At 55.4% G+C, this 25,098-nt stretch overlaps 1 protein-coding gene across 16 annotated transcripts in view; it reads right to left on the bottom strand.

The window, feature by feature from the left end:
- MYT1L (myelin transcription factor 1 like) overlaps positions 1-25,098 on the bottom strand; it is a 373,300-nt gene that overhangs the window by 112,663 nt on the left and 235,539 nt on the right. For all 16 annotated transcript variants that reach the window (XM_064494756.1, XM_064494755.1, XM_064494758.1 and 13 more), the window contains exons 6-8: positions 22,109-22,163; positions 21,912-21,945; positions 21,619-21,681 (exon numbers count right to left, since the gene is read on the bottom strand). In XM_064494756.1, coding sequence (XP_064350826.1) covers positions 21,619-21,681; positions 21,912-21,945; positions 22,109-22,163 — 152 coding nt within the window. The remainder of the gene's footprint in view (positions 1-21,618; positions 21,682-21,911; positions 21,946-22,108; positions 22,164-25,098) is intronic.

Genomic DNA, 25,098 nt, shown 5'->3' with positions numbered 1-25,098 from the left:
AATATGCTTTATGTTTTTTTTCTTTTATCATTTTCAATGATGTAGCCTGTTATTCAGTATTTATTGCCTTGAGTGGCAACTTCAAGATTCAAATAAAACATAAAATAATCGCTGTGTAATCTATTTCAACTCAAGAAGACTTTCCCCAGGAAAGGCAGCAGCCTGGCGGGTCCCTGCGTCCCTGGGGAGTGTGGATGGAGACGTACAGGAGCCGGCACCGTTTCCCAACCAGCTTTCCAGGAGTTTTAGTTCTCTGGCTGCTAAGATGGTCTCTTGTATTTTTAAAATAATTCTCAAAATCCTTACAATATCCCCTCTCCCTTTTCTTTTCACCTACAATAGCCTGTGTGTCTCTGTTCCTTTAAAGCAGAAAGAGTTCAGCTAAAAGCAACACTGTGTGAGGGGAGCACCAGCCAGAGCACCAGGAGCACCAGCATCACCCAGAGAACTGGCGGCACCACCCGCAGCACCGGCACCACCTGGAGCACCGGCACCACCTGCAGCACCGGCACCACCTGCACCACCTGGAGCACCGGCACCACCTGCACCACCTGGAGCACCGGCACCACCTGCAGCACTGGCACCACCTGGAGCACCGGCACCACCAGCAGCACCAGCACCAGCACCACCTGGAGCACCAGCACCACATGCAGCACCGGCACCACCTGGAGCACCGGCACCACCTGCACCACCTGCAGCACCGGCACCACCTGCAGCACCAGCATCACCTGGAGCACTGGCACCAGCACCACCAGCAGCACCAGTGCTCACCCTGCCTCCCAGCGGTGCTTCTCTATTTCAGCCACACATCCCTAACAAGCCTACCCTTGAGTTTGCCTCAAAAGCCCACGCTAAGTGGAGATACTTAGGACTTTCACAATTACACTCCTTTCCCGAAGCACCTCCGGAATGAGGACATGGGTCTGGTCCCAAAGGTTACCTCAAATCAAATTGTCTTTCATAATTCAACTCAGTCTGATTGACGCTCCCTTCAGGGAACACCCCTTGGAGGGAAGGGAGCCACTGGAGGGGCGCGGGGAGCCGAGGTGCAGGGAAGGCAGCGGGCAGCTCTGGAGGCTGCGGACGGCCGGGGCTGCAGGATGAAGATCTGACAGGTGCGCCTTCTGCTGCCCCTCCTGGCTCTCAAGCCCCGACCCCGTTTCCTCCTGGCAGACTTTTCTCAACCCTTCTTGTCCCACAGCAGTTGCCCTGCTTGAAATCAAGCCTGCTTCTTGAATTACAACTTAGATCACGTCCACCCTCTATTCAGATTTCCTCAATAGCTCCTCCACACTGAATTGCAGTCACTCTCCTCTGTTTGCTTTTTAAATTAGCTTTTATTTGCATGCAGTTTGAAGAGGCATCCAGCCGGAAAGCCGCAGCTCCCCAGATCTCACCCTCAATGGATGTCCGTTCCCCACAGGAACCATCATCAGAATTCTGGCCACTCTTTTGGTTTCCACTCCTTTGTCTCTAACAAGGGGTTGTGTTCTTATGTCTTGATACCCTAGCTTCAGGCACTCCCTACTGCCTTCTTGCCAGATGAAGTTCACCCTTTGCATCAGAGATTCCCGCCACCCACCGCCCAAGTAAACAAGTGCACTGTCAGCACCATGAAATTCCCACGTGGCTGGACTGTGATCTTGTCCAGTGCAGGGCTCACGTTCGACATGATGCCAGTGCGACAGAGTGGCAGAGCCAGGAAATGCACTACAGTTCTTTTCTTTCCTGCATAACTTAATTGTCCCTGTATTGACACATTTTGGGTTTTCTGCATTTCTATGTATTTCATTCCCAAACTCTCCCCAGGTGTGTAAAACTCTGCCCAAGTTCAAATCCGTTAGGCATTCCACCAGTCATCTGGGCTACCCACGTCTCGGTCCCTCTGGAATGCCCACCATCTTCCCGAGAACACCGTCCCTCCTCCCGGCTGGGGTCTCCCTGTGAGCCCAAGGGCTCTTTTCCTCCGGGCCTTCCACTAGGGTGAAGCACACGCTCCTGGAGCTCGCGGAGGAAGGGTGCGCTGAGGGGACATTGCTGAGACCTTGCATGATGGAAAACGCCTCTGTTCTAACTTCACGCTGGACTGCTGGTTTGTCTGCGGTTGTAAGTCTAAACTGCGGAGCATTTCCCCTCAGAACGTAAGCTGTTTTCTTTTTTTGTGTTCCAGTTTCTTGCGACTTTTTGTGTCAAAAGTCCAACACTATTATGATTTTTGATCTTTTGTATGAAACCCAGCTTTCTCCTCCCTGAAACTCGCAGGACCTTTGCTTTGCCTCTAGGCTCTGAGGCTTCTCGGGGGGGGGGGAGCTTTGCTTCCTGGGGACACTGGGCGGGCCGCGCTGACCTGGGAAGTCAGTTCAGGGAAAAGTTTTGAATTGCTCCTTGCAGTGTCCCCCCCTAACTTGCTCTCGTCCTTTTTCCGGATGGCTGCTATTTGGACGCTGTGCTTCCGGGCCGGCTCCTTTACTGCCCTATCTTTTTCCTCCCATTTTCCCACAGTCGTGGCCTTCTAGCTAGGAGGCTTCTTCAGTTTCGTCTTCAAACCTCTGCTTGAGGTTCTATTTCTTACTATCTTTTATGTTTCTAAATTTCTTAGAGCTCCTGTTGTTTTCTAAGCAAACTATCTTCCCATCTCTCTGACAATACTATTGTAATTTTTTAAAGTCTCTTCTGTACACAACCTATTTCTCCAAGTTGTTTTTCTGTGTATTGTTTCCATCTCAGAGGCATTTTCCGTGTCTACTCACACTCAGGGACGCTGTCCGGGTTGCTGTGAGCTTCAGGTGCGGCGATCTGATGGGGCTGCTCTGCAGATAACACACCATGAAGCATTCACTTTCCCTTTTGGATTGGTCAGATTGCCTAGAAAAGGCTGTTTCAAGCTCCCTGTGGAGGGGAGTGGGTGCAGTCCTGGCAGAGAGCATGCTTCGAATCCAGTGCAGGAGACGCCCAGGGTCTCTGCACTCAGGGCACAGACGCCCAGGAAGTCCCCATGTGCCCTCCACTGTCCGGTGACCCCCGTGATAAGCCCTGTGCTCTGTTCTCTCTAGACAGCGGTGGACGGCGTGTCTGCTTTTCACAGAAATGTAAAGCCAGCTTTCCAGCTTTCCGATCCGTGGTCCCCAGCAATTCAGAAACCCCCGGGGCCACAGGTGGTCCCGGAGCAATACCAGCTGCCTCCCCGGTGTCCTCAGTACCCCCGGAGATGCAGCTTCTTGGGGGCGGGGGACCTGATAGATAGGATGGCATTCAACTCTCTCTGCCCACTTCCAAAATTTGGGTGCTCCCTCCTCTCCCATCGTTTTCCCAGTGCCCCTTTGCCTTCAAGAATCAGACTCTTTGCTGTCATTTGGGGTCTGTCTCCAAAGCAGTGCTGGCTAATAAGTGTGCTCAGCTGTGTCTTGAACTCTGACATCATCCACTCACTTTTTAAGAACTTGGAACATTTGGCCGTGTCTTTCCTTTGTACCCTCAGATCCCACCACCAGCCCTCGTTTAGCCTGCGCTGTGCTCACCCATTTCCCGTCCTCCTCACCCTACAATTCTGCAGCCACTGGCCTGGGGCCCCTCGTGCTGGCCCTTCCAGACCCACCTCCAGTACTACCTTCTCCATGGCCATTCCCTGTCAGTCTGGAACCCAGCCTCTGGTCTTTAAGAACTCGGTGCCATTTGATATTTTGCATCCATTTTGTAAACCTCTTTCTACTGTTCTTGACTTTTCACGTGTGCACATCACATCATCTCGGTTTGCCTGTGTCCTCCTCGTCTTTGAGGACGAGTGGGGTAGTTATTCTAAGTCCCCGCCGTGTCAGGGAAGGAGGGGCGTTCAAGTGCGTTGCTTTCTGTCGGCTGATGCCACTGATGATTCTTCCAGAGCCTCCTGGCCCTCAGCTTTGGCTCCACCAGCACCTGATTTTCAATGAAACGCTTACTCCCTCCTCTCTGTCTGCAGAACAGCATGTGCTCGCCTGCCGCTTCTAAGACTAGAAGGTTGAGAACATTGAGACTGTTGGATAAAATGACCCCAACAGCCAATTTGCCTCTTGGCAGTGAGATAGGCAAATTAAACTGCTCAGTAAACACATTTTGGCTCTTTCTATTAGAGCTAAAAATCTCAGATGGTTAACAAGGGCTCCTGACGTGGTCAACTGGTGATTACCTAGGCTCCAGGAGACACCACCAAGACAGCATCCTCAGAACGGCAGGTTCCGGAGGAGACAGGAGCTTCAGTGCTCACTCACTCCATCCACCTCTTCACCCAGAAAAGGAAGAGACCAAGGCCAGAGAGAGTCAGCAACAGGTAGGAGGTCAGCACACGACCGGACCTCCCACCTGCTAAGTGAGCGGTCTTCTGTGGGCCAGGCCACGGGAGAAGCAGAAGTGAACATAAGTCAGAGAAAGTCCTTCTCCCGAGGACATCGCGACGCTCTGTGTTCCTAGCGCTCGGCGCCTCTTGGCCATCACTTTTGCAGCGGCTCAGAGAACATGTCCAGGGAGGGGACGGCTGGAAGTGTGCCCCTTGCACATTTAGAGTGTCAACAGCACGCTACTTTCAACTTGTCCTTTCTGAATATTTACTAGTCGACACCAGCACTCTGGGTCAGAAAGGTGCTGGTCACATTTAACAGTAACAGAGCAACACAGAGTATTTGGTCTGTGTTTAGTCCAGACGAAGAGATTCAACACCGAGGCAGCAGTGATGACCGCATCATTAGCAAGGGGTTGCTCCGCTTTGTTGTGAGGTGGGTGCCTGACACTGAGAGCTGCTGAGGATGGCTGTGGTCCTCAGCACTGCAGGACGCCGAGTGCTGAGCAGCACTGAACGCTGCGGTGGCACGTAGCACCGGGGCAGTGCTTAGCACTGCAGCCACGCTTACCACGCAGTGCTGCCGTCGAGCCCTGCAGCTGCACCAGGACTACGACCTGGAGTTACGGTGATTCAGACTGACAGGAGGAACTGAGAAGCAGGCTGCATAAGGATTCATGATCTTACCAGTGACATCTTTGCCCCTGGGACCAATGTGTGAGAAAATACACGCAAACCAAAAGCTAAAGACTTCTCACTCCTCCTCAAGTACATACGAGAGCCCTCTTCTCCCGACGCCCTAGGACAGCACTGTCTTCACGTGGCAGGTGAGAAGTCGCTCAGCTGTGAAACATTTACGATGTTGGTAGTTGGCGGGTTGAGAGGCCTACAGAGCTGGCTTGGGGGTGAGGAGACGCACCTGAACGTTCCTACCTCACAGAAATATGACCATTCGCATGCTCACGTACAGACACATGACAGAAATACAACCGTATGTACATTAATACACACACGCAGAGTACGCACACGGGTGTACGCACTCCAAGCAAAACGTGCCTCTCACAGAAACTACGAAGCTTCTTAAATATGCATTTTCTAATCAGTTACTGCAAGCAAAATATAAGCTCTCACACCACATAGATTTTTGAAGCTGCTCTGTGGTTTGTGGTCAGAGGGGGTCAGGCGTGTTCAGGGTGGCACAGCCCTAGACGGGTCTGTAGTTTACCGGGCACCAGGCTACAGGTAATAAGCTGTAAAATCTGGTCATTCTGAAGGGGATTAAATATGTTTTCTCCACCATATTGCCTTGATCTTAACTCCCTTGGCAATTGGTAGTTTGCCTAACTCCCACCCAGGCTCGTCTGTTTTTATTCCAGTTATTTACAGTTCTAACAAACATCAGAAATACTTGTCATAAGAAAGTGCATAAGCAGTCCCTCCATGTGTGTGCCGCTCAGCTGTCAGGCCCCCACACGCGCTGCACAACTCAGGGCGCACTCAGTGCCACCGCAGGCTGCACTTTGTCACACGACTCCATCTTCCAGGCTCGGGTCTCCGTGAGTCCTGGCACCACTGCCCTCCTTCTGAACTCGGATGACTAGAGGTGTAAGATTTTCTTGTGACGGAAAACACTAGTTTTGAACAGGCAACTCTGCTTTTCACACAGAAGTCCTGGTGCAAAGAATGGGGCTCTCTCCTCCTTTCGTTTCAGGGGAGGTGGAGCAGAGCCCGGGGAGATGCTCTGAGGACAAGCGCACTCTTCGCTTTGGGGTCTCTCTCGGGTCCTCTGAATACAAGTCCCCGTGTGCTCCGTCTCCAGCTTGTCCCTGAGCAGGGAGGTGCCCTCAGGGGACGTGCCCAGCGTGGCTGTGATGGCGGCTGTGGCCTCCCAGACTTCCGGGTCAGAAAGGATGAAAGGATGCGGCAGAAGTGGCTGGTGTGGGCGGGGGTGCCACGGCCAGGGCAGTCGCGCCGCCCTACTTGGGTGGGATTTCTGGGAGTCTGGGTGGGTCTGTGGCCCCGGGGAGTGTGTGCCCCCCGGGCTCTGTCTCCCTCACACCAGCTTCTGGGATGTCGGTTCTTGCTCCTGTCTCCTGACTCCTTAGATGCTGCGCGGGTCTCCAGGCCACGGGAGCAGGACCGTGGGAGAGTCGGCCCAGCACACAGCCACCCTCGGAACGGTTTCCACTTGTCCATTCCTGATTCAGTGGCGCACGGCTCATGCGCACTGAGAGGCTCTCGAGGAGAAGGCTCTCACCTCCCTGGTGGGCTGGTGGGGGGTGTCCAAAAACCCAGTGAGGGGCCCTGCAAACGCCGCCAGCCGCTCCGTTCACTGCCCGGGGGTGAGATCTGAGGCGCTCTTCTTCCTTTCTGAAGAAAGGCAGTCTTGCTCTTCTCTGGCGGCAGGAGGTCCGCTGAGGGGCCTGCCCAAGAGGAGGCAGGTGCTTCCCCGGCTTCGGAGTCAAATCCAACTCAGCTGGCCTCCAACGCAGCGCCTGGCTGAATGTCCACAACGCTGTTCCGTTTTATCTGTCTCCACGTTTAGTGATACTAAACAGGCGGTTTTTCTTCTTTTCTGTTGGTTTTCTTAAGAGCTGACTGCCTCCCCTCCCTGTGAGCAGAGAGAGGAATCTCAGTCCACAGATGGAACCAAACCCGAGCCTGGACCAGAGGAGCTGGATTTGAAACCTCTCTTTACTTGTGTGACCTTGAGTGGGTCCCTCCGTCAGTGTCAGGTCCCCGTCCGTGGGAGGAAGGGGTTGATCAGATTTCCAGGGTCTTCAAGCTTTCTGGAACTCGGGCTAGAGGCCAGGTGTCTCGGGGCCTCCGTCACGTGGGGCTCTCTGTCCAAGGAAGACTCCTGCTGGGGAGGGGCTGGGGGCTCAGCCCCTTGCCTGGCTGCCAGGTCCCCCCTAGGCTTCTGCTCAGATTCCTTTCACAGTTGCTATCACAGTCGGGTTCCTCACATTTTTTTTAATAAGTCACTCTCATCAACTAAAAACTATCAGGTGCTAAAAAGAAATGAGTGAAACCCGTGTACGGAGTGTGGACCGGTTTGGGGGTGTTGGCTTCTCAGAGTCTGACGGATGCTAACGTGACAACTGATGACAAGGAAAGGCACGGGCGTCCCGGAGCCACACTGCCGGGAAGCAGCAGCAACTGCAGAACCTGAACCAAAGGCTGTGTCTCAGAGCAGAGAATGTGGCCCTAAAGCCGGTCAGCGGGGTCCCTCTCTGACAGATGCAGGGCTGCCTGGGGCCACGTGCCTTGGGAGGCAGCCCGGAACTAATGCCAGCCCCCTTCGGGGAAGGCCACCTCGCTCAGACCGCCCGGTCCTGCCCCCTCCTCCCTCCGGGGGCAAAGGCTTGGGTCTGAAGGCCAGGTCTGCAGAGAGAGGAGGTGACCGGCCCCCAGGCCGGGCCTCCCTTTGCTTGGTCTGAAGAGCAGGACGGTCACGGCGGAGGCCAGGCCCAGGCCTGGCAGAGAGGAGGGCTGCCCTCCATGCATCCTGATGAGTCCAGCACCGCGGCGCCCCGCCTCCAGGGACGCCACCTTTGGGTGAAGTCCTGCGGCCCACGGTAATCTGCTTTCTCCGAAAGTGGCTCTTGTGTGAAAATGACGCCCCCGCCCAGGGCTGAGAACGATGTCCCAGCCTTGACAGTCCCATGCCTTCCAAGGCAGAGCGGCGGGTCTGACCCCAGAGACAAGACCCCAACAGCTAAACCAGTGAGCCCCAGTGCTCCCAGCTCTGCACAGTGCTGTGCAGAGCAGCTGGGCTTCCCTGGCCGGAGCCCAGGCTGGGTCGGGCAGCGTGGACCGGGGTCCTCAAGTGGCTGCTGCCACGAGCCTCCTTCACCCACGAATCACCCTCGTTTCTGGGGGGGAGGAGCCCCTGGCCGCGGTGGGACCTCAGCTTCAGTTCATCAGGAAGAACCTCCACAGTATCTCAGACTCCCGGGACCGGGTCCAGGCTCCACGTGCCCTGCTGGCAGCAGCCCCAGCACAGGAGTGTTCACGTCGCTCTGGGAAGTGGCTGCGGGCAGGCGGGCATCGTGGCGAGTGGACGGGGTTAGAACGGGGAGGCCGGACCTGCCAGCCAGCGACCGGCTCCTGCCACTGTGACCCGAGCAAAGCTCGCGCCTCCCCGCACTCAGGCCCCCAGCACGCGCCCGGGGTCAGGGTGCTCTTGTGACGGCGATGCCCTGTGGAGTGTGTCTGCCTTGTTCCACGGAGGGCTGAGATGAGAGAAATCGTCGGCCGCGGCACAGAAACCACGTTCAGCGTGTCCTGAGATGCCGACCTTCCTGCTCTCCGTGCTTTGTACTGAACCACGGCCGAGAACCGCGGGGCCTGAATCAAGCCGGACTCCCCTCCCCCCGCCCCTCCCGCCCCCGTCAGCTCTGGGCCCCGCTGCGACCGTCCCCGGGCGTCCGCGGTCTCTCCGCCTCTCTCGTTGATCTGCCCACTGCCCACCTGGTCGCGAAGAGAGCGCACGCCTTTCACCTCCTCTGACACACTGACTGCAGGCGGCCGCCCATCTCCAGAGGTCCTCACTCCCCCACAACCCTGCGCCGCGCACGCTGGGTCAGACCCAGGGCGGGGCTCCCGCATCTCCTGCCCGACGTGGGGTCCACCCGTGATCCAGACCTTCTCAAGCCACAGCCTCCCTCCTCACTTTCCTCCCAGACCTGACCCTCCCCCGCAGGGGCGGCCGCTGTCCCCTGGCCTCCCTGGGCCCCTCCGGCGCCAGGTCCGGGTCCGTCGGGCTGACTCCCACCTCCATCGCAGGGGCTCGGGGCCTCTCAGCCTCCTGCCGACTGCAGCCGCTGAGTCTGGCCCACCGCCCTCTCTGCTCGGGCGCAGAGCCCGTCGGAGGCCAGGAATCCGACCTGTTACCACGTGGATCTCGCCCTGGCACAGCACGGCCTCACAAAGAGCTTGGCCTCATGGACTGAACGGCGACGGACAGATGGGCAGCACTCCCCTCCCCACCCTGAGGGCCCACGTCCCCACCCAGGCCAGGTGGAGAGTCTCCCCGGGAAGGCTGGCTGGCCCAGTGGGACGCTGCCCCTCTTCCTCCATTCCCTGGCCCCCACCGTGACTCTGAGGGCACCTGGGACACCCTGTCAAGTCCATGAGTCCACGGGGGCTGGGGGCCCTCCGGGGAGGCCTTGTTCCCTCCTGTGATGCTCCGGGCACGGCCACGTTCCTGACTCGCATGGAGGCCGCAGGTGTCAGACAGTAACCAAGAAGACTTCCTGCGAGGGAGGAAGTAAGACCGACCAAGGGCTCTGAGTTGGGACAGGACAAAGTGGAGCCCAGGTGTCCACACAGCAGAGACCACCCCCCCAGGCACCCCCTCCTCGGCGTCCTGGTACATCGGCAGCAGCATCTTCCTGCAGGTGCCTGCGGAGTGGCTGCCGTGGGCCGCAGAGTGAAGGTGCCCAGGGGAGGCAAAGGGGGAGGGGCCTCTGACTTCCGAGGACTCGATGACAATCTACTTGGGGAGAAGGTTTTACAAACAGGCAGAAACTGTGCCTCGGTGGCCAGCGGCTAAGAAAGTTTGTACGGATCAAATATCTTGCTTCAGATACTGCGTTCTGAGTGTAGGAGAGAAAGCTGCTCTTTAACGGGCAGCTGAAGTGAAGCCTCAGGTGACGGTCGAATCACTCAGGATGTGGACCCGTGGAGGTGCAGCGATGGACCAGGGTCCCGCCTACTGGAGCCAACGCTCAATGAGCTTGTTTACAGAACAGAGAGAGACTCACAGACACAGAAGACAAACTTACGGTTACGGGGGGGATGGGGGCGTGGGGAGACAAACTGGGAGTTCGGGATTACAGATACTAACTATACATGAAACAGATAAACAACAAGGTCCTCGTGTGGACCACAGATAGCTATATTCAGTATCTCGTAACAGCCTACAGTGAACGAGAATATATACGTGTGCAACTGAATCACTGTGCTGTCCACCAGAAACAAGAACAACATTGTAAATCAACTCTACTTCAATACAATAAAAATCTAAGACATTTTCATGTAACGTTCGGGTGTAGCTTCCTCCCTCAGGGGCTCTGTCCCCACCCTCATGGCCCTGGTGACCCGGGCCCCTGGGTTCTCGCCTGCTCCCGTGCTTGGCACTCAAAGCTGGTGGGTGGTTGGAGTGGGGACCAGGTGACCAGGACAGAGAAGGAGAGCCCTTCACCTCCTGCCTGGCACGGAGCATCACCGTCTGCCTAGAAGCCTGTTTCTCACTCCACCGCCGGGAGGGCCACCCTAGGGCCGGCCTGGGGGAGGTGGCTGGGGGAAGTTCACCTGGGCACTAGTAATCGAGCTCATTTAAAAAGGAAAAACTGTGGCTTAAATTTCGAAACTTATTTCAGAATTTTCCAGCAATAGCATTAAAAAATGATCAATCTTATAAAATAAATATATTATAAAATATATCCTTATACAAACAATTTTTTCTTGAGTAAGAAGGAAGTCCTTTAAAAACAATTATTCTGTATTATCTGCAGTAGGAAACGGGCACCCTTCCCTCTGCTGGTGGGAACTCAGACGGGGTCCCATCTTGCTGGAAAGAAGCTTTAAAACGGTCCATGTCCTCACATCCCTCAACCCAGGGCTCCTCCTGTGTGAGTCTCCCCTAAAGAGCCAAAGCCGTAAAAACGCTCTGCAAAGACACTTGACTGCACGTGATCTACAACAAGGAAAAGTGAGACGTGAACCCCAGCAACTTCCAGTAAGAGGAGCGTGGCATAAATCACAGTCTCCCCACAGGACGGAAGATCCCGTGACAACTAAAATGAAAATACTCAGTGGCCTCAGAAATGCCTCATGTTATAACCTGAAATAAAAATTTAGAAAACGCGAGTTTACATCTGTGAGACTAATTCAAAGAGTAAAATGCATCGGCAACCAGGAAAATCCTGACGACCGGGGAATGCGTGCCGCCCCTCGGAGCCGAGCAGTCACAGGAGCGCGACAGGTGTCCAGGAAGGCGGCCCCCGCCGTTGTTCCTGCTTTCCTAACCTCGGTTTTCGTATTCAAGGACACGCGCACTTCCCACCTTTAATCTCACGTCACCTTTGCACCCAGTGCAGTGTTTCTTTTGGTTTCAGCTGCCATAAAATTCCCCGAGAGGATCGGCTGAGATGGTCTGAAACGCAAACTCCCCTTTATCTTTTCACTTCCTGAAGTTTCACACCGCAAAGCCCAGGCCTCGCTGCCCCTGGCGGCCTGCACTGCGCGTGGGGTCCCGGGGCAGCCCCCACGGGTGGGCAGGCCTGGGGACGCGGACCGGCTGCTGCTGATTCCCGGGCGGACGGGGCTCTGGCAGGACCCCAGCCCCCAGACCTCCCCTCCGCCTCCACCATCACATGTTGGAGACCAGTTTGGGTTAATTGCAGAAGCGTCTCTGACAAAAACCAGGCTGCCTTGGGGAGAGTCCAGCTGGTCAGTCCCTCGAGGTGGTATGGCCGCTGCAGTGTCTGACTAGTGCCCCCTGAGGTCGGGGAGATGGTGGGGGGCTCTGGAGCTGGGGGGGCCGCCAGGCCAGGGGGCTGAGGTCCAGAGAATCTGTTCCTACAGGGGGGTTGGGGCCACAGTGACTGCACTCCCGCCCCTCCGGCCCTTTCTGAGGGTGGGTTTCTGCTCCGAGAACAGTGTCACATGGCTGCTCTGTGACTAACTCCTCCACCTGCATGTGACCGTGGGAGGACCCCGGGGTCACACGGAGTGAAGCACAGCCCGCCATGGAGACCCCGGCCCAGGATCCGGGTCTGCTGGGTCCTGCCCCGACAGCTGCCTCCCTGCGCTCAGTTTCCGCCCTGGCGCAAGCGGTCCCCACGGCTCTCAGGGGAGCACGGCAGGCCATTCAGAGGCCATGGGATTGGCTGACGGGGTGAGTCGAGCGTTTCACTGTATCGTGACGCATCACTGGTGGACAGAACTTCTCCTGAGATGCTCACGCCCCCTCCGCTCCTCCCAGGGTTTTGGGAAATGCATCCACATAGAGGAAGCGTATCTCTGGCGATGCTGGACGCAGCGTCATGTAGCACTCACGGGCGCAGAGTGGCTACTAAAGCAGAGCGAGCGGATCTCCTAGAATCGGCTGAACTACACAGGGGGGGCTCAGAGCGCTCGCTTCGCAGGAGGGAAGGTGCGTCTGCCTCCTGCTCTGTTCCCAGAGTCCGGGCCCCGCGGTCCTGCGTGAGCGGGGAGAGGGCCCCCCTCAGGCTGTGCACAAGCTCCAGGATGCACCCGGAGTCTCTTTCAGCCGAGCTGCTCTGGCCCTTACTGCCCGTGTGCTCCTGACCACCAGGCTCTGCTCAGGCCGAGGCCGCAGAGCAGTGGCGGGTGACCCCCGAGCTTCCTGGCCCAGGGGTACACACAAGGCAGGGCTGGCTGAGGGCTCTGAGCCTACCCATGTGGGCTCGGGGAGGGGATCCCCTCGGGGGACAGGGCTGAATCTGCAGGGGCTGCCTGGTCCTCAGCCTGGACTCCATCCACACGGCCGTCCAGTCTCTCCCCAGAGACCAGCCACTCAGATGTCTCTGTGGCTGTCATTTTCAGGGCAATTCCACGGTGTGGACAGAGTGAAGTGGAAGGTGACACTGTTCCCACTTAGAAGTTGTCCTTCCGGCCACTGGAGCCCAGGAGTGAAGCTGGGGGGCAGCAACGTGGGGAGCATGGCTGGGGCCGCGGGGGGATGTGCCTCCACACGGGCTTATGGTCTGGGTGGTGGAAACGCTTCTAGCCGGGATCCGCCCCGGTTAGAAATTCCTGGGCTGGACATGGACCTGTAAGGCAGCAGACACCAGAGCGGGTGCCAAGGTGGCTCCCAGCACCCAGGGACTCAGAGCAAGGTTTCAGCTGTCACCCATGCCTGCTGGGTTGGTGTTCAGACTCACACACGTCCTGCCTTGGTTTGCCAGGTGCTCACCGGGGACCTCAAACCCCCTCAGACCTGGAGTCTGCCCTCTGCACATGCAGGCCCGTGCCCTCAGGGGCAGTGACCTTACACTCAGGGCATCAGAGTCCTCCGATGGGGGTTGGAGGGACACACAGACAGCGGGCCTCCCCACAGATCCTGAGTCCGCAGGTCTGGGGCGGGGGCGGGCCTGAGGTGGGGACGGGTCTTGGCTTGGGGAGTAGCTGGGAAGCTGCCCTTCTAGAAGTCCCTGGTGACACTGATGTTCTGGGCGAGGGGACCCGACTGCGAGAAGCCCCCTTGAGGGACGCTGCCCCGGCCTGCAGTCCCGGGCAGGCCCAGGCCTGGCCGTGGACCTGCTGGAGCACTGGAGCTCCCACAGCAGCACGGTGGCTTCCCAGAAAGTTCCTCCTCGTCCTCCTCTGAGAAGCTTCCAGACCCCCCCCTGCTCCAGCATCCCTGGACGTCGGGCCAGGCAGCCAGACGGGGGGGCCGCGGCGGGCTGAGGACGGAGCAGACGCCCAGCGAGTTGACCTCAATTTCCAGCTTATGCAGACAGTTAATTCTGTGCTGTTTACGCCACTTGGAGGTGGGTTTTTCCTTTTTTTTTTGTAGCTGGAAAGATTCTAAGCCACACAGAAATTTTCAGACAAGAAAATCTCATCAAATTTCTGTTCCAGCTGAGGTGGAGGTCCCTTCCTGTGACTCTCTCACCAGTGCTGCAGGAAGAAGGCTCTGGAGTTTGGGCTTTGATGATGTCCTGGGGTCTCATCCTGGAAGCACTCTTTTCCCTCCAGGACAGAAGGTCCGAGAGGAGGGGAAGCAACCACTTCCCGTGTCAGGAGGAGCCAAGTCACCCTCAGGACTCCTCCGCTTCTCAAAGTGTGAATACACCAATGACATGACTGTCCCCAAGCTGGGTCACGAGGCCACCATCACGCTGGCTTCGCAGAGATCACCGGTCCTGACTGCAGATTCCAGGCACGAGCAGCTGCTGCCTGGACCTCCCACTGTCCGGTCGGTCCACCCCCCCCCCCACCGCCTCTGACAAGTGGGGACAGTGTGTCCCTTTGGTGGATGGAGTCCACAGACCATCCAGCAGCCACTGACTCGGACATCACCCTTCCCTTCTGTCCCTGGTCCCTGGGGTGCGAGCGGGCAGGGACCCCAACCCGGGGCAGGCCTGGCTGCAGAGCCAGCTGTCCGCAGGTGGGTGGCGCTCGTGGGTGATCGCTCAGCCGGGTCAGCCCCCTCCGACACCCTCCCCATCGTGTCAGGACCCTCCCCGCGCGTCAGCTCTGGAAAGTGTACGTGCTGCAGCCCCAGCGCAGGCCTGCTCACCAGAACCGGCAGATCCCAGCCAGCAGCGGTACCACATACCCGTTTCTTGTGTGCGCGCCGCGGACGCTCAAAGCCACGTTTATGTATTTTTAATCATTACTCACGAAACCAGACCAAGATTATAATTGCTACGTCTAGTCTCCACCAACACAGATTGTGAATATCAGAGCTTCTCTGTAAGAGCGCTTACTGTTTTTAGTTCCATGCCTGAAAATTACCTGTATTCCTTCTCTTCGAACGTTGCATTATTTTTAAAGTATGTTTAATTTTACCAAATGTCAAAAATACGCCCTGAAAGGCCCCACATGTTTTATCTGCAGTTTTAAATACACCGAAATCAGTCACACTGACTTCTAAAACACATAACAAAATAGGCCAGGGCCAGAGATCCATCCACGTGGGGAGACAGACCTCAGACAAGCAGCAGGCAAATTGGTTTCTTGACATAATGGACAGGAAGCTTTTTTTTTGGTAGAGGATTTATTGTGACAATAAAGGCTAACGCCACCACGGTCCAGAAAGACTGCCCGGATTTTGTTTGTGCCCATGCCATGAGCAGCAAGGCACCAAGCGAGGCTGAGCCTGGGAGCCCACTTGCTTTGAATCTCCTCTTCACACAGACGCGTCCCTCAATCTCAAATGTTTGCTCGATGCGCAACTCTGCAAGCTATCAAACTGATGCTTAAGTAGGCATGCGCTGAGTTCTGATTTACAACATTAGTGACAAACAACAGAAAGGACGGGCATGCCGTAGCTTACGGATGGCGTGATGCACAACGATGTGTCATAAAGAACCAAGGGGGAGCTGTTGATCCTTGTGGATTCCCAAAGCGGAGCCCAGAGCGGCTGTAGGGTGGCTGCATTCATGAGTGCGAGCGCGGATGCCTCCCCACACCCGCCCCGCCCCGCAGTGTGCCCTGCCGCACCGCAGCCAGACGTTAATTAGAGCGTTCAGCAGACACTGCAATGTTTCCACGCACCCAAGTGGATCTTCATTTTTCACATGCGGGGCCCCACTAATTAAAATCAGCTTTGCAATTAAATGTGGAAAATTGTGTTAAACTTTCAAGCGTGGTTAGGGAAAAAATGCAATTATTTTGAGGGTTTATTTTAACGCAAATGAAAATTCTGTCAAGGTGAAACGAGCAGCAGGGATCCCTACTTCTCCCTCTTTCCTCCTGCTCCAGCTTTTTTTTTTTTTTTTTTTTTTTTGATTATAGACGCTGTGCTCAGTTGCAGGCTGCAATGCTCCACCATCTCTCCCAGTCCCTGGCTCTGTTCCAAGGCTTTCAGTGAGTGCTCGCTGTCAAGGCATGAATAATACAGCCGGAGGCTGTCGGCAGAACCCAAGTGAGGCGTGCATACATCAGGAAGCAAGCCCTCACTCGGCTCCTGAACCAGCTCCCTGGAAGACAAGCAATTACTCACCCGCGGCCGCGCAGCCTGCGCCACATGCTGCTGGGTGCAAAGGTATGTGACACGGAAAAGCATCTGACGGAGGCGTGTACGCCCCAGCCAGAGGGAGCCCAGTCCTGTTCTAATAAAAAGGAAACCCACCGTTCGGAGCTTTTAATTTTAGAGTTTCAAGATGAATTGATTTGACCCTAAATTTTCTAATTCAGGTGGGATTTAAATAGGACACCAAACTCACTACCTGGCTTCTGGGCGGTCGTCACATGTGAAAAGACCACAAAGCTAGATTTTGGGCCAAATATTTCACCAGAACCCTATGCTCAGCAAATATCTTAAAAAAAAAAAAGTGAAAGGTTAATGTAAATAAAATCCATTAAATTTTGGAAGTAATTTCAGAGGATTCACAGAACAGATGATGTGAAGAATGTATCCACATTAGGGGCTCTCTCTCTTTCACTGGAGGCTCACACAAAAATCACTATTCAGAAGGAAGGAAGTAAATCCAATTAATTCCAGATGGTCCACTATGAATAAAACTATTATAAAGAAGGATGCAGAAATTCAAATTCCTCTATGTTGCTTAATATTTATTAATCTCAATATTAATTTATATTATGTTAACAATTTTTTATTATTCCTATTTCTAATTTTCATTGGGCAAATTGAAAAAAAAGACTGAGAGATTATCATACTAAATGAAGTCGGTCAGACAGAGAAAGACAAATACTATGTGATGTCATTTCTATGTGGAATCTAAAATACGACAGAAATGAACTTATTTACAAAACAGAAACAGACTCACAAACATAAAAAACAAACTTACGGTTACCAGGGGGGAAGGGGGTGGGAAGGGATAAATTGGGAGTTCGGGATTTGCAGATTCTGACTACTATGTATAAAATAGATGAACAAGGAGCTACTGCACAGCACAGGGAGCTGTGTTCAGTTTCCTGTAATAAACCGTAATGGAAGAGTCTGAAAAAGAATGAAATGGGAAGCATCTGAAGAAGGGATACACGCCACCAGCCAGAGCGAATCCAGCCCCTTCCTAACACGTGTGTGTCTGTGCGTGTGTCACTGAGTCACTGCTATACGCCTGAAACCAGTGCAACGTTGCAAATCAACCACACTTCAATAAAAATTAAAAAAAAAAAACTCTAAGAATAATAAGCCGGCCCTGACTCTTGACAATGCCTCGTGTCCATGTAAGTGCCCCTTTAAACTTCACCTTGCACTGTGTCCTCACACCAACAGCACCTTACATCCGCACGGGGAGAAACAGCTTGTGACCGGAAGGCCCGAGAATGTTCAGTCTTAGTCAGAGATTCAACAGTACGTTTTTGCAGAAGTGTTCTGACTTTCCACATTTGGCTGTCATCTTAGTGTCCTTCGTGTAATTCTCCGGGTTAAGAACCGATCTCTTCTTCAGGGACTTGAGCCAAACAGAAGCAATGATAGGTTGAGTGTCATGTGGCCTGTCCTCCCCACGTCTCCGCCTTACGAGGTCTCCCTTCTGCTGGGGGCTGCCCCTCTCGAGATGCCCCCAGCTCAGGGCCTGGCGTTTGGAAGCTCCGTGGCCGCGATGCCCTGCACTTGGCCCTGCGCTGCCGGCTCCAAGCCCCTCGCTTCCAGCTGGATCTGCGTACTTCACTCCTCGCCTGCCTGGAGCCTCCCAGCCAGCTGACCCGCAGCCCAGCAACTCCCTGAATTCCACCTTTGTGGCTTCCGAGCGCTCCGTATCTTCCTGCCCGCCATCCACGCTGAAAACAGGCCCGTGGGAAACACTCTTGGGGTTTTAAACACCTTCAGCTCACAAGCCTGCCTGCACACTGGGGAGGCGGTGATGGGAGAGGCAGGTTCCAGGACGCCTGGAATTTGGGAAGACTCACTTAGCGTGACGAAGGGTTAGTTTGCAAAGGAAGCTAGGATTGGCCCCCGTGTTTGTGATATGTACGTGTCTCCACCTACTCATAGGTATCGGCAAGAAGAGAGTGGAGGGGCCAACAGGGCCAGGTGTGCAGTGATGAGACGGAAGAGGCACGTGGAAGGCAGAGGCCAGACTCACTGGGCACAGAGAGGACTGAGCGAGCATTCTGGCTCACACAGGAGACTCACTTCCTGGCCTGAATGCAAATTCCATGCTTTTGCTCCACGTGTGTGCTAATAATAGAAAGCCTAATGATGGTTCTGAAGATAAAGGTTTGTGATGTTAGCTACTTGAGAGGCTTGACACGTCTCAGGGCACAGAAGTGTTGACTGAGCTTGGATCCCTGCTGGTCAGTGTACAGGAGCCAAATAAACCCATCTTCAGTGCCCAGAGAGGCAGCTTCTCCAAGGGCCTGGAGTAGGGTCAGCGTCAGACACCGGGAGTTCCTTCACCCGTCCTGCTCGCCTCTACCTTGACTGCCAGGAGGCTCAGAGCGATACTAAACCCCGGACACATCCTGGGGCTCTGGTAGAGCTGTGCTTCCATTTCCCTTATGCGTTTCCTAATTGCTCTCTTTGATTTAACTCTTACCTGTGCTGTTGTGCGTGTGCGGATCAGCCACCTCTGACTGTCTATGAACCATTAACACAAACACCCGTGGACAGATTATCGTTAGTTCAAGGACACAATTTTCAAGTAAGGTAGACCATCCAATAAAGTAAGTCTCATAATGTTAACTCCTACCCCTCAGCCTCTAACCAGGATCTTGAGTTGTGAATTCCCTGTGAAGTCAACGATTGGCTCCTTTCACAGGGGTGAGCCTGTGGCCGATGGGCCCCACCCTCTCCTCCCGGTTTCTTACAAATCCACAACCCTCCCTCGATTACGCTGGGAAAGAAAAGCCATCAGTGTCAGCAGCTACCACGAAAAGCCAACTCCCTGTGGAAGCAGCAGACACCAAGGCCAGCCGTGTTCGTCCTCCGAGGCGACACACACTGCCCTGGAACTGTGGTTGCTGTTTGCCGTCCTTAGACGTTGCCTTGTTCCAACAAAGGCTAACTGGTGGCCGCGTTTGACCCCTGAGTGTCAAATTTCCTAACAATCTTAATTTTAATTTTTTACACTGTTGATTCCCCACACCTGCCTCAGATTGATTTTTGCTCATTCAAATAAATGGATACGTCAATATACTAAAACCATGCCTTTCACTCCGCTGTGAACTGCGGAGACGTGTGAGTCAAGTGAAACTACAGGCTTAACAGGAAGACATTCATCAAGAAATTTAACGTTGAAAGAACAAAGTAACGAGAGATTTCATCAAGACCGGAGCTGAGGCCGCGCTCTTGGCATGATGCAGGGGCTCGTGTGCTCGCGTCTCGGGCAGGGACCAGGTGAGGGCAGGTGACACTTGTGTGTGTTTGGGGGGGAAACTTTGTTCAGGAAATCTTTTTAAAATAGAGAAAAGCAAAGCCAGGTATCACTGAGATCTCACAAATCTGATGCAGCAGCGTCAAAGGGCGCCCATGTGTACTCGGGCCTCATCTCCTCCAAGGGGCCCTTTTCCAGTCTGAGAAATTCAACTGTCAGCCCTTAGCTAGAGTTCCTGGTCATATGTGGACGTCAACACGGAAGCCAGGAAGCCTCGGGGGACCCCTCAGCAAGAAGGCCATCTGGGACGTAAGTCCGAGTGGTGTGAGCTTACATAGCAAAGTCTGCGACTTTATCATTTTAACACTGAGGACACTGAAGTCAGTACAGGTTCACTGACTTCCCAAAGCCCCCAGGGCCATCAGTGGCATCGGGGTGGCGGCTGGAGCCACGTCTGTGTCCCGGGAAGCGCTCCTCCGTGGTACTCAGGGTGTCTCCTCATACACTCTTTCTGCTACAACAGTGAGAACTCCAGTCACTGCATTCCCCATGTCTCATGATAAAAAATATGGTATTATTTTAAATTAAAAAGGTAGATTTTCTGTGGTAGAATTTTCCAGTCTGGCTGCCTCTCTGTATCCTCTCTCAAATTCCATCCACTTCGCGCCTCTAAGACTCAGGAGCTGTGTTCTCACCAGTATCATGGCTCAGAGGGGAGCCTGCTTGTCTTCATGGTCTCCCCAGCCTCAGTGCCACTCTGCGAGCAGGGAGGCGACCTCACCGACAGCTGCGCGCATAGCGCACCGCACAGGCCCGTCGGTCCCGGCTCGATGGGCTCACCTCGGGTGGGGACGCAAACGCCTGAAACAGCTGGGTGGGAGTGTCACCATTTCCCCCGGAAAAATGTGGTTGTGACACCTCGTTAAAACTAGCTGACTTCTCGTTACAACTTTTTAGCCAAACGCAATCGTTTCCTCTAATAGCAACACAATAATGTTTAAGTGTTGACTAATCGAGAGATGGTTAGGGGAAGACATTCTCTCCTGGTTGGCGGACTTCTTTTCCACTGTAAACATGAAGAATCCAGTTTTTAAAAAATTCATTTTTAAATGAATTTCCATACGTACGCCTTCATAAAATAAAAAAGACTTAAAATAAACCACTTATTTAAATTACATAATTCAACAGTTTACTATTTTACAGAATACAAATAATAACACAATAAATTAAATAGAATCATTTAAACCACAAAATACTCTTCAGAGCGGCCTGTCCTTTTTCTGGCATGAAACCGTTTCTTCGTGGACGCCCATTAAAAGTTCCTGCCTCTTTAAAAGCTAGCCTGGGGATTTTGGACTCGTTTGTAATTTTTCTCTTGATTTTACTAAAGGACAATCAAGATAATTGCTTGATTTCACCCAGAAATTAGCGTTCAGCTGAAAAGGAAAGAGCAGGGAAGGAAGGTCACCCGAGGGCTGCAGGTGCACCTGCTCAGCCTCCGCTTAGGCCACGTGGCCTGGCTCCCGCTGGCGCGCGGGGCCGCACGACCTTGGTCCTCACAACCTGCTTTGTGGGAATTAGCTAGGGGTGGGCGGTAGCCTGCAAATGCTTCTCACACATCGTGACCACAGCCTTCCACTGAACGGCGAAGCTGCACTGATAACGCGGGGAGACGCTCCCTGAGGACGTGAGTCTGGAGCCTGAGCGGCAGGCACCTCACGGCCTCGGGCGAGCGCCGTGATTCCGCCCGGGTTCATCTTGCAATAATCCCCCTGCCTGCCTGCGGTCTAGGCGTTCCCGCGCCATCACAGCCCACGGACCCGGAGCCCAGTGTCTAGGGCACCATCGTCTGGGCCCCCAGCCTCAGGGACCTGTGTGTCCCGGACACCCCCTCCTGCGCAGCCTTCCGGGGAGCTGCCCCGGCGCCAGTGGGGGCTTCTTCCCCCAGGACAAGCTGAGCCCCTGCAGAAAGGCCAGGGAGGAAGCTTGCAAGTCACCACCCGGGGTTCCTGAGCTCCTAGGGGTAAGTATGGGGTGGAGAGACACGCCCTCCCAGGGACCAGGGAGCGGGGTGGCTCCCAGCAGCTGTGTGAGTGGAGCACTGTGTCCCCGCGTGGGCCAGCGTGCAAGGCTGGACCTCATCTGGGTCGTCTGATGTATGAGGTGAATTCCGCCTCAAGAGGCATTTAGAAGGCCCAGCCAGAGACCAACAGCGAAGCCCTCGTCCGCAGAGAGAAGGCCAGCAGGACACTCGGAGTCCCCATCACCCCCCAACTCTGCCCCACGGGAGGCACCCAGACAGCAGGCATGAAAGCCAGGCCTTACCTCCTGTGTCTCGCGTATTTCCCGCTGACGTGGCCACTGCCATCGCAGCCCGGGGTGGGGCAGCTGCAAGGAGAAAGGAGGGTGAGTCACTGGGGTGCTGTGGGCAGGGGCCCCGAGAGCCTCTTCGGTGTCGGAGAGACAGCAGGCGACACAGACAGACATACAGGACTGGAGACCGGAAGGAGGGGAGCAGGGGTGCAGGGCCTGGGCCCGGAGCCGAGGGCACGGTCTCCACTGGCCGGCGGGCTCTCTGAGCGCCCGCCCATGGGGTCCCCCGCCCACAGAGCGCTCACCTGAACAGCTCCTGGATGGCCGGCTCCACGGGCACTGCGGAGAGAGGGAACAGACAGTTCACCGTCCACGGGGGGCCCGCCGCAGGAGACCCCGGGAGCGCAGCGCAAAGGCCGGCTCGGAGCGCACCGCGCAGCCGGCTTCTGCAGGGCGGAGGGGAGCCCGCGCAGGGCCCGGGGGCCGGGAAGCCCGGACGTACCTCGCACCCCTTTGGACCGCGTGCGATGCCGCTTCTCCTCGGCGTCCACCTCCATCTGGGGAGAGAGGAAGGCGGTCAGCGTGCATCCCGGGCCAGCAGTTTCGGACAGTGTCTTAAACCCATTTCCCTCTGTGAGGGGCGCCACTGGGAGGGTCAGGCGATCTAAGTGTGCTGCTTAAAAATGAAGCAGACTGGGGCCTGGGGGACTGCATCAGGAGAGGGAAGACCGATTCGGACGCATCGGGGCCGATCTGAGCTGTGCTCTGTCCCAGTAGTGCTGCAGACAGCACTGGGGCTTGCGAGAATGAAGCACGCACACACGGCGTCTGGGTTCTCCTCGCAGCTGAACCGTCTGACCTGACCGGGGGTTAGGGGGGAGGGGGCGGGTCTCACAGGAGGACGCATTTTACCTTGGGGGCTACCCTCACGGTGGCCTCGTTCCTGGGCTACAATTGTGTCCACCTTGGTCTAAATTGTCAAGATGCTTTCCAGGGACACAGGCCTTTGCTCACGGCCACTAGGGGTTACCAGGTCTTTCCAACCAAGGCCTGTGTGATCCTCGCATGATTCTGTAAGGGAGGTATCTTGCTACATTTCTTTCACAGGTGCGACTTGCCCAAGACCATCCGAGCGGGAGCTTTGGGGCAGGACCCTGAAGCAGCCCCTGTGTGTCCACCCTTCCCCTTAAGCTGCAGGAACACACTGCTGGGCAGGTGGATCCGTGCCAGTGCGTTTGTGCCCAGAATATTTTGACGACACGTGAGTAATTCACACACAGCAAACCCGCACGGCAGGAGAATCCCCCTCCGTATGTCAGAGGGGCTGGCAGAGCTGAGCAGCGAGCCGACCGCTCCCCTCACAGGTGCATGTGGGGTTGTTTTCCCCAAACGCCCAGCGTGGCCAGGGCTGCCTTCTGGCAGAAGACGGGGACACCCTGAAGTGCTCGGTGCGCACAGTTCACTTCCTCTGAAGTTTGTGACAAGAAAGTTCAGAATTTGGGAAAGAAGGCTCTGGTTAGAGGCATGTGACCCTCGTAGGTGCACGTTATGCAGAAGAACAGGGTAGGTCTGCACGTGACTGGCCACGTCCCCCTTGAAGGCTCGACAAGCCCGCTAGCAAACCTTGTAGGACCTCAGAAGATGCCACAGGGGACTTGCCTGTCAGGGCTTTCTAGGCTTCCTTTGTTCACAACCAACTTGGAGCCTGGGGCCTAATGGAACATTTGAAACTGAAACAAAATCTCAAAGGCTTCCAAGATGACCAGCAGGTGAGGTTTTAACAAAAGAATCGGCGTTCAATTTCATTCAAATAAGGGGAGATCTAGCAGTTTTACATCCGCGAAGCCCTTCTTCTCAGCTTGCACTGCCCCTCAGGACGGCGGGGAGGCCCGTGGGCGGGAGCGGTGAAGATGCCGACCGCTGCGATGGGTCACCCGCGGGGTTAACGGCCATCGCTGGCGCTCCCTTCACGTTTAGCCTATGCTTTCAGCCGCTCAGGGATGTTTACTTCTGCGTGTGGAACTTCCAGGACTTCAGGTGAAATTCCCCATCGTGTTCCCTCCTAATACGACGACATTTCTGGGTAAAACAGCTGCTGCTCCTTCACCCCAGGTGGGAAAGTTAGAAAATGAACCTGTGTCGGCATCAAAAGCCTGATCTTCTGAACCTGAGTGTGTTTCTAACGACTTCTCTGCTGCTTCATCCTTGAGCCGGTCCCGGCAGAAAACATGGAGCGCCAGAACCCCGCACGAGCCCCGGGGCCTGCGAGCCGGCACCGCGCCCGGAGCTGCCCTGAGGTGCTCCGAACGCCTAACACGTCGGGCTAACACCCCGCGTCTGGAGGGCCTGCACCCAGAGCTGAATCCTGGATTTTCTGGGACCGGCCTCTGCAAACACCACTCGATTTCTCTCGGCCACAGATGGCTGGCGCGGCAGCCCTGCCACCTGGGGTCCCAGGTCCACCCGACCTCGTGTGTGACCCCTGCCGAGCCCTTGGGCATCCGTTCTGCTCTCGGCCTGGTCTCCGCTGGCTCAGAAGACGGACTCTGACAGTGCTGACTGCTGTGTCCAGGCTGCAGCCTTGGGTACCTTCCCAGGCCTCCCTGCTCTGGTCCAGGGCTCTCAGCCCTTGAGGACTGCGTCTGAGGACAGCAAAGTGGAACCTCTAGGTCCCGGGGCCTCTGAGGGGTCAAGGAGAAGCTGGACCTATGACACGTGACCATTGTGGGATTTCCTGATATTTTGTAGGAAGAGTTTCCTGTCCTGGCTGCAGACCCCACATCCACCATCAGGGCCTCCATGGGTGGAGGAGGCCGGAGGTGTGGGACGCGGGGGCTGGACAGGCCGCTGAAGGATCCACACTTCTGGCCGCTTCCAGACGTTCACCATCGCACACCAAGTTCATCTGAGGACTCTCCTCGTGTGTTTCTGTCCGGCCAGGGCCCTCCCCGGAGCTACGCCATTTCTTCCTGCCTCGCGGTTATTTACTGCTCTGACTTCTGTCCTCTCCATGTTTAGTAAACTCTTTCTTACACTTGCTTCTATGCGTTATGGTAAGAAGACGCCTCTCCCTGTTTTGTAAGCTCTTGGGTGTGTGTGGGGAACCCAGTAAAATCCCGCCCTCAGACCACTGTTTCTCAGCAGGTCGTTTACTGAGCAGGTGCAGGGGCCGCTCCTTCCATCTGAAACCTTGAAGTCACACACCTTTTCCCTTTCCTGTTTCTCTGTCGCACCACCTATCCCATCACCTGTCGCACCACCTGTCCCCATCACCTGTCGCACCACCTGTCCCATCACCTGTCGCACCACCTGTCCCATCACCTGTCGCACCACCTGTCCCATCACCTGTCCCATTCTGCTCTTTGCCATGGTATTCATTCTCCTCCTACTGCTCCCATCTCCTTGGGCACCCCTAGCTCAAATCCTCTCCTGTTAAGCCTGAGTCACTGCCACCTCCCTGTCGACGCCTGTCCCCTCGTCACCCCACTGTGT

The sequence above is a fragment of the Camelus dromedarius genome, chromosome 15 (assembly GCF_036321535.1).
Source record: "Camelus dromedarius isolate mCamDro1 chromosome 15, mCamDro1.pat, whole genome shotgun sequence".
Taxonomy (NCBI): domain Eukaryota; kingdom Metazoa; phylum Chordata; class Mammalia; order Artiodactyla; family Camelidae; genus Camelus; species Camelus dromedarius.
Note: the sequence above shows the minus strand (reverse complement) of the source record. Positions and strands in the feature narration are given on the sequence as shown.